Source organism: Drosophila montana, unplaced genomic scaffold (assembly GCF_035044405.1).
Source record: "Drosophila montana isolate Dmon_TW-CO22-7 unplaced genomic scaffold, ASM3504440v1 contig_402_1, whole genome shotgun sequence".
NCBI lineage: Eukaryota > Metazoa > Arthropoda > Insecta > Diptera > Drosophilidae > Drosophila > Drosophila montana.
Genome location: NW_026998739.1, coordinates 6,556,602 through 6,570,609, shown reverse-complemented (window position 1 = coordinate 6,570,609; position 14,008 = coordinate 6,556,602). Strand labels below are relative to the sequence as shown.

The 14,008-nt window shown below is 37.9% G+C and overlaps 1 protein-coding gene across 1 annotated transcript; it reads right to left on the bottom strand.

Moving 5' to 3' along the window:
* Positions 1 to 10,722: 10,722 nt before the first annotated feature.
* On the bottom strand, positions 10,723 to 12,142 carry LOC135439147 (uncharacterized). Its single transcript, XM_064697783.1, has 2 exons — positions 11,770 to 12,142; positions 10,723 to 11,712 (listed from the first exon to the last, which is right to left on the bottom strand). The coding sequence occupies exons 1-2, from the start codon at positions 12,125 to 12,127 to the stop codon at positions 11,234 to 11,236; spliced, it is 837 nt and encodes a 278-aa protein (XP_064553853.1). The 5' UTR covers positions 12,128 to 12,142; the 3' UTR covers positions 10,723 to 11,233.
* Positions 12,143 to 14,008: the final 1,866 nt, after the last annotated feature.

Sequence of the window (14,008 nt, the reverse complement as noted above, 5' to 3'; positions counted from 1 at the left end):
TATCTTTTGACTTCTCAAGCTATAGACTCATCTATCTGTTGACTTATAAATTTAAAGGCAGAGTATTTACGCTTCGTTGGGATCACAGTTGCCTGGAACTACACGCCATGCACATATAAATCTATCGCCCAATAGTGCCAACGGCAAATGCATTTGGAATTAGGCTTATTACAAGGACTAAGCATATTAGTCCTTTATATCTAAATATTTATTTATAACTATAGATTTTCAAGTATTGCTTGAGCATAAATTGCAATTGCAATTTACTTAGGGTCGGGCTGAACTATGCATGTATTTGTATGTAAGAAAGTCTGAAATTGATGTTTGTTTTCTTGTGTGGCTACTTGAATTATTATTATAACGTTATTTATCTTTTAAGTGTGTGTATGTGTGTGAGTGTGTGTGTGTTGATTTGCGTAAATTGTGTGGTTATTTGTGGCTAATTGAATGCATAAATCTGAATTGAGAATTGCACAAAATTCGTGTGTAATTTTATTTTAATTGGCAAGGAAGCAGCAGTCGGTGCTTAACTTGTATCAAATTAAATAATTTTCTTGCTTGGTCATAAGTACAAATAGAAGTAATGAAAAAAGAAGAGAAAAGAAAATCACTTCTCACACGGAAACACATTTTAGATTAAAATTCACATTCCCAAAGACCGCCAACTCTTGCTTTCTATCTTTGCCGTCATGCAACAAATTAAAAAATTGTGCAACAATTGGAAGCACACAAAAAGCAACAGCAGCGGCAGCAGCAAAAGGAAATTGTCAGGAAAATGCAGGAAAAAATTAAAAAATAAATAAGAAGAAAAACGTAGCAGACAAGCAGCAAGCGCGACAAGAAATTAGAAATAGAGCGAGCCAAGCCAAACGCCAAGTAGCAGCACAATAAGATGAGCAATCCGTGGGGCAGCTCACAGCTCGCAGCTCGGAGCTCGGTGGGTTGGGAGGGGCACTTGTGGCACGTGCAGCACTTGCCACAGTAATTGATAGCACGCTAGAGTGATTCGTAGTGCAATTCAGGCAACTTCTCTTCCCCTCCCCCACCCAGCATGACAATCTTCCAAGGGATGCCAACGCATTCTTTTTTGTTAGGATTTAAAGTTCCATTTGAATTCGGGCAACAATGGAATTTAACTCTCTATATAAATGCACCATAATAAAATTAGTTTTCTATCCATCAAAATCAATGGACTTGACTCTTTATATATATATATACCATAATAGAAGAAGTTTTCTATTGGGTTCGGTTCGTGAACCTAGTTAAATGCATTTCAGCCTTTGGTTTAATCTTTGCTTCCATTACAAATACAACAACATATCATATTATATTTACATCTGTTTCTACTCTAAACAGAGTACTAAATCTCGTTGTTCGGTTTATATTTGGAATTTCGGATTAGCAGAGGTTCAATTCATAATTGATTTATATTCTTCTATTTAAAGACGACTGCCAGTCTGCTTGGATAATGGTAAACAACAGAATTCTTGCCTTAAATAGTCGAGTGTCTATGCATAATAATCCAAAGTAAATCCGCTTTGAGCACATTTCGTTCGCAGTTTCCGTTTTTGCTTTTGGCAACTTTTTATTTCCTATTCTTTATGAGGCAGAAACTGTAGCTATGATTGGCAGTGGAACATTTTGGCAGTAAGAATCATAAAGTTGAGTTTGCTTTTTGCAGTGTTGTAAAGTAAACTAAATAGTTGGAAAAATTGGTAATCGTAGAGGTAAATCTAGATAATGTAATATTATTCAGTTCAATTTAAATTCTACGTTCTATCCTCAATTCTATCCTCTCATCCTTGGGTTCCATCTGTCTCTCTTTCTCTATCTTTCTCTCTGGTCTCCGTCTCCCTCTCTCTCGCATATATCGGTCTTTCTTTTCATATTTTGTCTCTTACTTTCTCTTTCTTCGTCTTTCTTAATTTAAGTTCATCTGGTTTTATTCTGATCTGTTTCTCCCTTTATCAGTCGCTTCTTGTCTCTATTTTTTCTCTCCCTTTTCATACTCTCTTCTGTCCTTTCATCTGGCTTCTCCTATGTCTTCTCTTCTATCACATCGTCTGCCCTCTCTTTAGTCATCTCTTCTGTCCTCACATTTTGTGTATCAAGCTTCAACAATCTTATATTGTTGACCAAGTTTATGAACTCAATCATTTAGCATCCAATCAACGCAAAGCCTCTTCAGCTTCATTTCCCTAATCTACATTGTCATAATCTTTTCAGTTTACTTCTTGTCCATTGTCTTTGCACAGTGCACAAATCTATTTTAATATTTTCTTATTTGCCACTGACATTTACGAAAAATCACATAAATTGGTGCACACAGCCATTTTGTCTTGCCATTGTCATGACTGGGGGACTGCGGGGCTGGGGAGCTATGGGCCTGAGGCGGACTGAGCCTGAGGCTCAAGCTGAGACTGAGGCAATGCCTGGTGCTCAAACAAACATGAGCAAGAAGCCTGAATGCGAATACCTTACTACTGTCATAAGAACATATAGAGAGAGAGAGGGAGAGAGAGAAAGATAGAAAGAGACAAATAGAGTTAGGGACTACGCCATACAAAGCTTTTTTTCTTTACTATTATTCCCACGTACTTAAATTTGTATACCCCGCAGAGTCAGTTTGAAAAATGTATATTCATATGATGTCAATTTTTGACACAGACAAAGTTTTTCGGCTTGCGACATGTTAATGAGAATTGGGATCAAATCCAAAACGGTTCGAGCCCAAAGTTCAAATTAGAACTGAGCCTGAATTGAATTCGTAAATGTAGAAAACCAGATTTATGAGCCGAACCTTTCGTTCAAACTATCTACCTTTTTTTTTTTAAAAAGTCGTGATCCGATAAAAGTTGGATATGCTTTAACTTGACTAAGCATTAATTCAACACACATATCATATTTTTGGATCATTCAAACAAAAATTGTTGGGCTGTAAAACTGTGATCCTAAAAAAACTATTCGGATATGGTTTAACTTAGCTGGCTCGTAATTTTACTTAGAAATCATATTGCAAAAAAATATGTTTAAGCTTGACAAACCCAACTTGGTCTTACAGAGTATTGCCTAGTCGAGTCTGTAACAGCGTGACAAGCATTGTTGTTGTGCAACAAATTTCCACACACGACGAACGTTGGCAACGATGTCGACTGAGAGATATGCAGAGATATAAAGCAATTTTCTACGTAAATACTTTGTAATGGATTTAGTAAGTAGTAAAGTATGACGCGTTTGCCATCTAGAGCATGTCTGCGCACACGTACGAGTGTGTGAGTGTGTGTGAGTCAGGAGCTCACTTAGAGAGAATAAAGTACTGCCTGTCTATTTGTGTGCGTGTGTGAGTATTTGATATTGTAAATCTCAGCACATATATATACATATATATATTTTTGCGCATCATATAATTGATGAATAAGTATTACAGCGATTTTCAGCGGCAATTTTTTTTTCTTTTTTGCCTTGGCCCATTGCATACTTATGTGCGCTGACAGCGGACTTATGTATGTGTGTGTGTGCGTGTGTGCGTGTGTGCGCCTTTATATGGCCTTAGTAAATGGAGCGTACTGAGTGAATTATATTTAATGCTTTGTGTAATTTAAATATAATAAAATGTCGTACATCTTCCAAAACAAGAAAGAGCTAGCCAGAGGCTTAGAGAGAGAGAGAGAGACAGAGGCAGAGAGAGGAGTAAAAGTACATGCAGATAAAATATTATTATTTTTTACGCATTTGACTGCACGCCGCCAAAAAGTAGGCAATAATTTTTATGCCTCATAACAAATGTAAATACCAAAATTATTGCCTTGTAAAGTGTAGCAGCAACAAAATGTAAAAGCCAAAAGAGTATATTTTGGATTATGTAAACATTTTATGCAAAACTCTTAAAAAAAATTACTTAAGCCTTATCAATTTAAGATATATCGAACTGGAATTGAAAGTAAAGCGAATTACAATTCAATTTATATCAAGTTTTTTAAGAAAGTGAACTGTTTCAACCAATCAACATTTGTTGAAGCCAAACAAATTCGATTAGGCGTAATTATTGAAAATAGATGAACTGATTTCAGTTAAGTTGCTTTATTCAATTAGTTAAAACAAAGTTTCTTTTGTCCAAATATACCGTGAACATTTACAGTCACCTAAACGAGGTTAAACAAGCTCAAAAAGAGCTCTGCCTCAAAATAGTCCCTTTATACAAATACTCAATCAGTATCAGTATCTCATGCGCCAAAATCTCTAGAGACTGTTGTTTTAATGGTTTCATTTTATTGACAACCTGCAAACCAAAACCATCAACAAAAAATTTGGTGCGCAAAACAACTTGATTAAAAACCCACAAAAAGCATCTCGCATTCGCCCCAGACAAAAAAACCCCACCCAGATGGTACTCCCAAATTGTTGTTGACCATTCGAAAAACGGGGACCCGTCCTCAATGAGCGTTCGATTGTGAAGGTCTGGAGCGTGGGATATGAAATGTTTCAATATGGTGCACCGCCATGCTGTGACTAGGCGGTCAGCCACAGGGTAATTTAAATGAAATGAACAACAAATGCACTCACACTCGCACTCGTAAAAAACAGAGACATTCAAACAAACACTCACGAGCACCCATGAAAGATTCGCAACCCTGTGACATGTGCCGCAAATGTTGCACACCCACGCCAAAAGAAAATAAATAAATAGCAAGTTGTAAATTGAGCAGAGTAGCTGGTTCAAGTCCCCCAATTGAACTAAATGGGCGGTCGTGTGGGCGTTGGGCATTGGGCGTGTCCCCGTAACTGTGTGTCCGCATATTGCTTTTCAAATTGGTCATCGAGCATAATAAAAAGCATGTGGGTATCGAGTTTTTATGGCGTTAACAAATTGCATTTTATAACACAATTTTGATCTGTGGCTAACAAAAAATAAAGAGCACAATAATATTTGACTATTTGTTTGTGGCTCCCAAGAGATTTCTATGTACAAATTTGCATGGAAAAACAAAAGAGAAAAAAAAGAGCTGAAGGCTAATCTGAGCATAAAATAGTTTAATAGAAAATATAGAAATGTATTTAGAGTAAAGGCAAAACAATATCTTTCAAAAAGAATATATATCAATAAGATAAATATTTTAAAGAGATAATCTAACATAAAACGCAACCTTACCTAAACTCAAAGCAACCCTCGCATTCATTTACTCCACTTGTTTAACTTGTATTTTATAACAAATAAATTCATTCAATTTTCATTTCGTTGCGTAAAAAATAAAAATGATGCTCAAAAATGTTCCCTCTTTCAATTGTTTAAAATGAAAAACTTTGAGCGTTTGTTGTATTTGCCATTCGCATCGGAATCGTATCATTGCTTTCCATTGTTCTGTCGCTCACTCTCACACTCTCTCGCTTTGTCTGTCGCTCTCAATGTGGCCTTTCTATTAAAAATAAACAAATCCCTAAATACGCCACTCAAAATTCAATTAAAACTCTCGACGCACAAGCGCCGACAGATTTACAAGGCCCCCGCACAGCACACACACACACACACACACGCACGCACGGACACACGCTCAAGCACACACACACACACAAAAATCCATGGCTGTTGAATATGTATTGAATGGGAATTGGAGAGTATGTGTAGAATGCCAACAATTGTGAATTGCTTTCAACTGTATTTTCAAATATTTATGTGTTTGTCAGAGGTAAATCGATGCTTCTAAATGCGCTAAAATTATGCAACACAATTGGTTTTTGGCGCTTGCACTTAACGTAAATTTACCGTTATCGTTTGGCATATTCGATACATACGATAATGCCGGCCATTTTGGTAGCCAACAGGGCCATAGGTAATTCGCTTACAAACACACACGCCCCCTCCCCCCTCCACAACACTATTCAACTTTTCAAGTCGAGCTGCAGGCTGCAGTGTTTATGAGTTAAGAACCAGGGCCTCCAGAAAGTTTAAATCGCCCTGCTGCACATGGCTGCAGGTCCGCATACAAATGTCATTAGGAAAGCGGCCAAAAGTACAGCCAAAAATTTCTGCTGCCTACCGCAAGCATTAACTAGCGATGAGCGCGTGAGTCACGAAAACTGCAGCAACATAATAGAAATGCCAGTAAATAAATAACAAATAATAAAATATTCAATAATATTTAGCCTAAATAAAACATAACAAACAAAAGGCACGAACAAGTTAAAAAAAAGCTTTATATAACAACTAACCACTAGCGTATTTTCCCTTAACCAATTAAAATGTGGGTCATAGTGCTTTAAGAAGTTATATAAAAACATTTCTATCATATGTGAAAATCTGTATAACAGACAGAAATAAGCATTTCTGTTATATAAATACATATTTTTGTAAATGTATGTATGTATGTATGTAAATATTCTTAGTCAGCAGCATTGGGCGAGTTTAAGCCCATGCCCGACCTCCGTCCATATAAACGCATAATAACAGCTAGATCTAGTATTTACTGTTGTTAATTTGCTACTTATACATACATAAATATGCATGTATGTGTTTTAATATATATGCTTTTCCTACCTTGATTTGATTGCAGCTGCAGTGGTTCTTATGCACATGAAACAAAGTATTTTCATCATTTTCGCGCCATTTTTGTTCACTTTTGCTTATTTATATTCTTCGCGAAATTTTGTTTCACACACTTATTATTATTACTCAAGATACAAGCGATCGCGACTAAAGCTGTATGCGTACTGAAGCTCGGCGATCAGGCTTACGCGTTCCCTTGAGGAGAGAGTGCGATGCAAATATGTGTAATTGTGTAGAGCAAAAAAGCAAAGAGCGCAAAGCTCAGCAAAAAGAAGGTTACGCATGGGCATATGCATGCACATAACTATAAATGCATAGCCGATAGCTGCTGAACTTAATCGTGTGCAAAAGTAAGCTTCACAGTCTAACCTTTGAAATTGTCGCACCCTATTATTATTATATGAAGCTGAAAAATTAAGAAAAAAAATTGTATATATTATATTTATTTTTTTTTTTTAATTTAAGTTTACTAACAAATATAGAGAGCAACATGACACGCGTCACGAGATAGAAGCTCACCTCTATCGATATGAATGGGCGACAAGCTGCGACGTTGTTTGAGCCATTTTGAGCAGCTGCTTCGCCTGCTGCTCTTTTTTGTGTGGATGTTAAGTATGCACTTTTTTCGTAAGTGTGTGGATGTGGATGTGTGTGTGTGTGTGTGTTAAATGTGTGCGATTTGTCGTGGTAGCTCCATAATGGCCAGTGGAGGTCGGCACAGCCGTTATGCTTATGGTTTTGCATGGCGGCACGTGTGGAGCATGCAGATGCTTAGGTGGAGAGCGGCGAGCGGAGAGAGGCCCAGCGAAGCACCCAACAAAGCAAAACTGAAATTGAACAAATTCCTGACAAATTGGAATTTGGTTTAGTTTTTTTTTGTTTCTGATGCTTTTCTTGTTTTGCTTTTTTGTCTCTCATTTCTTTTGCGCTGCCAGCGAAATTTGCTCACATTTTTCTTATTGTTGTTTTTGCTATTGCTTATTTCCTTTTGTTTTTTTCCTGCTGTTGCTTCTGTAACATTTCCACACAAGATTTCGTCTCAAATATGCGCTGGGCCATTATGATTATTTCTACATTGCGTTTTACCCCCAGCTGCCAACCACGCACACCCCTCCACCTCCCACTCTATTGCTCTGCACTTTGAAAAATGACACTTTACAACAGTTGTAATTTGTTTTTGTTTCAGTTTTTTTTTTGTCTCCTTTTTATTCTATTTTTTTTACTTTTGTTTCTTCTCGCTGGTATGGTCAGAATGTTTGGGCTGCCCCAACCCCCCCCCCCCCACGCAACTATGTGGGCATGGTTGTGCAAATTGTGGGTGTCAATGTGATTTGTTGCCGGGACAATGATATGGGCGTGCCAGCCAATATGCTGACATTCCGTTGAGTGGAAGAAAATTGTGTAAAACATGCGGCCACACTGGTGCAGTATGATTTTCGAAATCTTAAGACGTTGTACAGCACATAAAACGAATTCAGAATTGAAGTTAGAGATATTATATCAAAGGATGGATGAATATGACATAAGGACGTGTGATTCTAGAAATGAGATAAAAGTACTTGATTAAAGTAAGCATAAAGAAATATCTAGAAATATGGAAAATCTAGTCTATGCGCAAGGTGGATGCGAGTTCGAATCTGAGGCTTGTGTACGGACTTTCTTGTATCTGAGATAATGATAAAAGTAGATTTTACTTAAAACAAAAAATAATTTGCTTTTGAAAAGCCTGCAGCTTACTATTTTTAATTTAATTGAAAGAAAATGATCGAATGGAAAGTCTAAACATTTTGAAAATATTAGAGAAAAAATTGGAAAGTAAACATTCCTTTTGAAATAAGACCTCAATTCTAACTTATTAGTTTAAGATTTCATTAAAATTATTTTTTTGCAATGTTCAGTATTTAATATATTTAAAATACCGAAAAAAAGCGCGCTTAAAAAAAACGCCTAACAAGTTTAACTAATTGGTTATCCGCTTAATTAAAAATAATAATTTTAGATTTTAGAATTAACTTACGCCAAACTTGAAAATGTTCAATTAGAATATTGGATTGAAAAATTTGGAAACTATATTATTTGATCATTTTACTTACCTCATTTGAACTTTATGCGGGACAAACCAAAAAATGTTAATTATATAAATCAAACCCAATTTCCCTTTGAATGTTAGCCAAATTATATGCCTGAATTATCAGATAAGTTAGTTATCACAGGCTAATTAACTTATTAAGGGAAAATCCCATTGACGAGCCTCACACAATGGCTGATTACTGCCATCTGGAGCTGTGAGCTGGCGCCAATCCCTTTGACCAGTTGGCCAGCTAACCGCAATTTGATCATTCGGGCCAAACGGACAAACAAGCGTATGCAGAAAACTGGCCAAAACTAACCGCAGCAACCGATGTTTATTATTTTAGCATACAAATTAAATGCAATATTTATAGATTTTAATTTGTTGAATAATTACATATCTGGTTCATAGCCTTTCATTGTGACCCATTTCAATTAGAAACATAAATGTCTAAAATCACATTTGGTTGCACGACTAACTTTGCGGCTGCATCTCTGCAGCCCAAAATGAGGGGGCGTGGCATTTTGTGGCATTGGTCAGTGAAAATTCACGATGCTCTAAATTATTGAAAAGCAATGCAAATTAGTTTCCAGCTGAACAAATTGATGCGTTTTCCCCAGCCTAACTTAATGGTTTTTATTTTTCTGCATTTATATATAGTATATATTTATATTTTGTTCATTTGTTATTTATTAAAAACATTTTGGCCGCACTGAATTGTAATTAATATTTTGTTTCGGCATATAGTTAGCCGTAATTGTGCGCATTATACCTTATTTGAATGGACACAATTATAGATTTAATGTTAATGATAGAGATAGAAATATCATTGAAAAGCGGAACAGTTCATTTCAACAGTGGTTCATTTTAACATATATCAGTCAAACCATACCTCAATCTTGCGCAAATTTGGCATTGAGATATAAGGATATGATTAAAAAGCGGAAAGGTTAATTCCAAAAGTGTTTCATTTTAACATATTTCAGTCAATCCCAACCTCAATCTTGCGCAAATTTGGCATTCACAGATAAAGATATGATTAAAAAGCGGAAAAAATACGTATTATACTTCATTTAAATGAGCAAAATTATAGATTCAATGTTAATGATAGAGATAGAAATATCATTGAAAAGCGGAACAGTTCATTTCAACAGTGGTTCATTTTAACTTTTCTAGGCCATTCTCAAACTCAATCTTGTGCACATGCGGCATTAAAAGATCCATGAGCGGAAAGGTTCATTTTAACAGTGGTTCATTTTAAAATTTTTCAATCAATCCCAACCTTTATGCAAATGCGGCATAGACTGTCTCCGGTACCCTACCCACTATCTACATTTCCACTTACCACATGTAAATGGTCAAAATTCATTGAAAAATGGGAACAGTTCATTTCAACAGTGGTTCATTTTAAAATATTTCAGTCAATCCCAACCTGAATCTTGCGCAAATGCGACATTGACAGATAAAGACATGATTTAAAAGCGAAATAGTTTATTATTCGAAATAGTTCATTCCAAAAGTGTTTAGTTTTAACATTTTTTAGTCAATCCCAACCTCAATCTTGCGAAAATGTGGCATTAATAGATAAAAATAAATATATCATCCAAGAGCGGAAAGGTTCATTTTAACAGAGGTTCATATTAACATATTTTATTCAATCCCAACCTCAATCTTGAGCAAATGTGACAGTCTCGGAACCCTAAGCCCCTACCTTTCCACTACCCCCCACCATTTCTGAACATCTTAGCAATTAAAAATGCATAGTTGGTTTATAACGCGAGAGCGGGTGAAAAAAAAGAATAAAACACTGTCATTGAAGTTTTGTGCCTGTGGAGCAAAGTCATAAACTTAACGATATGAAATGGTCAATGACAAGAAAACTTACCAATGGAGGCGCCACCAAAGAGCTGCTGAAGAGCGCAGCAACACGTTGTGGCCGTTATTATGCCGCACAATGGGGCATTATTAAGTCACGTAGCATCGTGTGTAGCTGACATTTTCTTCAATTATTGTACTTATGGTTTCCATCCGCGTTTGCCCCAACGACTACATTTGTTGCAGTTTTTTTATTATATATATTTCTGTGTAAGTGCGTGTGTGTGTGTGTGTGTGTGTGTGTGTGTGTCGCCATGTGGAGTCGTTGTATCTGTCTGAGCTCTAAATGAGTTGTGGCCAAGAAGCGTGTTACTATTTTTAGTTAACTTAAAGAGCTGTTAAGGACAATAGTCACACGGTCAATAGAGTGGGTCAAATTTGATATACATTTAAGATTTACAATTCGACGGCTTTGCTACTTTTTACAGCAATTATTAGCTCTTAAATTTAATTTGCTGCTCTATTTTATATAATTAGCTTAAATTCGTAGAAACCAAAATACAAATTCAAATTTAACAGCCCTTGCAGCAGCTTAACAGAGTCTGTTAGTTAACAGCGCTGCCGAGCTGTTGCTATCGATAACTTTTGCTGTACACTATTTGCCGCCACATTATTAACATGAGTTATGTTTGAAATAGAATAGAATTGTTAGTTAAAGGATTTGCAGAGTTACATTTTCTTCTTGTCAGATATTTACGATTGCCCGTTTTATTTGGCAAGCATTTCGATAAAATATTTAATTGTCGTTATTTATGCGCTGAGTAGGCGCGACGCAGCGCCCGTCTCTTGCGTTTGCCCACAACGGGCGCAAATCCACCGCCGACACCGGACACGGTGCCCAGCTGCAGCAGCAGCGGATTACTGACCAGAGCAGCGGCTATGCCCAGCACTGCAGCACTGGCCAGCGGTATGAGAAAACTCTTGGCCAGCAGCGCTTTCTGTGACAACTCCGCCGGTCCCTTGTGGCTGGCTATATCGTGTGCGTCCAGATAGGCGTACTCGCCGCCGCCCGTGCTCGGATAATGTTGGACATGATGTGAGCCATGACCTGGTCGCGTGCCATATACATCGAATGGTATGCCCGCCTCGGCACTGCTGCCGCTGCCGCCATAGTAGCCACCATGGCCGGCGCCTCCAACATACTCATAGGGATGTCCTTCGTAGGCATAGCTGGCGTGTCCATGTGGACTTTGTATATGCGTGCCAAGACCAGCGCCAAAATGACCTGTTGTGTTTGTAATAGTAGTAGCTCCTTGTGGATTAGCCAAGCTGCTTTACGTACCCACACTGATCCGCTCGTGCTGGCTCGCGGTGCTCTGACGCCATTTGTTGTACGCCTCGCTGAGCGATTCACCCACGTTGCCCAGCTGCGTGCCGCTGCCGACGCCCGTAGTTTGGCTGGCTGTGGAGCTGCCGCTGCCGGATGTGGTGCCCGGTCCTCTATAGAATTCCGGTGGCGGATCATAGCTTTTGGCTATGTTAATGCCCGCATAATCCAATCTGTTGCCCACCTCGCGCTTATTGGCAGTGCTTGGCTCCCAGACCACGGTGCTGGCATTTTGCGCCCAGCACAGCTCCTGGCAGAGGCAGAGCCAGAGGCCCAGCTGGCCGATTACTAGTTTCCGTTTGTTAGCGTACATTGCGACTAAGTGCGCTGCAGTGCGATGCCAGCGACTTTATAAAAAATATTTGCCCAGAAAGTTGCCACACATGCCACAGATGCCAGATGAGTGTGGCATATTGTACCACAACTGGCGACAAATTGCGCTTTGGCAATTTAAGCCAGAAATTGTGAGCGCCTTTTGGACGCATGGCTGACGGTGACGCGCAATCATTGACAATTAGTGTCGCCAACTGGGCGAGTTCTTTCGCCAGAGTGTACACATGTATTTATTATTGTATTGTATTTATTTTTTGTGTGGAATTGTGCACGTTAGTGTGTTTCACTTTTCTTCATTAACTTGGCCAGCACGCGTGTAGTTGCCAATTTGCCAGCAACTGGTTAATGAAATAAAGTTTATAAAAATAAATAAATGCCTGGCATTGCTTCATGACTGGCCGGATTTAGAAATGAAACTCTGAGAGTGACCCTCGCTACGATCACTCTACGAGGGCTGCCATTTCAGTTTTCCAACACTGTTAGCTTGACATTTTCGAGCACTATAAACACTTTCGGTTGTTCGAACCAGCAGATGCCTTGTACTTTAGTTTAAACAGATTTGCGCACAGGTTCAAACCTTGGTATAGTTGTAATTTTTCAACAATTATATTTTGAATTAATATTTACCCAAACGTGTCGTGTTTACTCGTGCATCTTCGTGTCACGAAAAATAAAGCACGTTTGTCATTTAGACTACTTTGAAGAAAAGAGTATTTCGCAAAAACAACTTACTTCAATTTTAGGCTCGCAACTTATCAGGCAACCCTCGCAAATGCTGATCGCCTGCTTGATAGTTAAGAAATTAACGCCGTTCGTGTTCGCTGCATTCACTGAGCGAGGGGCGGCACAGCTTGGGGGCGTGCCCAATTTGTTAGAAGCTCTTGCGCAAGTTTCTTGACATTGGCAAACAAAAAAACAAAAAAAACAGAAAAGAAAATAATTTCAAATTGTTTTGTATTTTTAGTTTCTGCAAACGCGAATGCAAAATTTCGTTTGGCCTTGTCAAATGTGTTCAAATCGTCTCGATCCGATTGAACTGTTTCCAATTGTACATTCGACTGTCCCAAAAGTCTGCGGTTCGTCATTCTAATCAGAAACGTGCGAAGTTCAGCTATCAGTTTATAGAGAATTTTGATAGAATTTCGTAGAAACGCTATCTAAATGCGATACATGGGTGAGAGTGTTAGGGAAATGAAACAATTTTCGGTAGCTCTTATCACAGATTATTGGCTCGTGTGGAAGATGACGCGCTCCAAAAATGATCTATATAACTACATTTCACAAATGATATCATTATATAATATATAGAAGGCCCGAAGTGCTCTAGTGATTTATATTGAGTATCAAAAATAAGCACGCTCTCACGTAATTTCGACTTTAAACGAAATCCAGAAATGCTCTTCCAGTTTATATGAATTTCTCAGAATGACATCTGATCTTCAAAAGAGATCAAATCAAATATATTTAAATAAAGAAACAGAGAAACTTTCTTATTGCTATATATAACATACAACAAAATCCCAGGCTTTAATTGCCTTTATGAGAAGCGCATAGAGAGGCGATTCACGAACAAAATAAAAACTCTTCTTTTCTGCAAAGCGCCCATTTTTTATAGAAACTAACCAAATGACACAACAAAAGGGCTTCCACAAGGTTCATGAACTTAATGGGAAATATGTGAGCCGAAGCAAGGCTCGAACTTATGGAAAATCTAGGCTGATTTAAGCATGCTAAAAGCGAGCCATCAAATCATGTAACTAAAATTTGCCACAATCATTTGGGAAAAGGTCATGTAAAAGGGCTCTAGTTGAGGGTGCTCGACTAGGGGATACCCTAAGCCCTGTTCTTTCAACATTTCTTT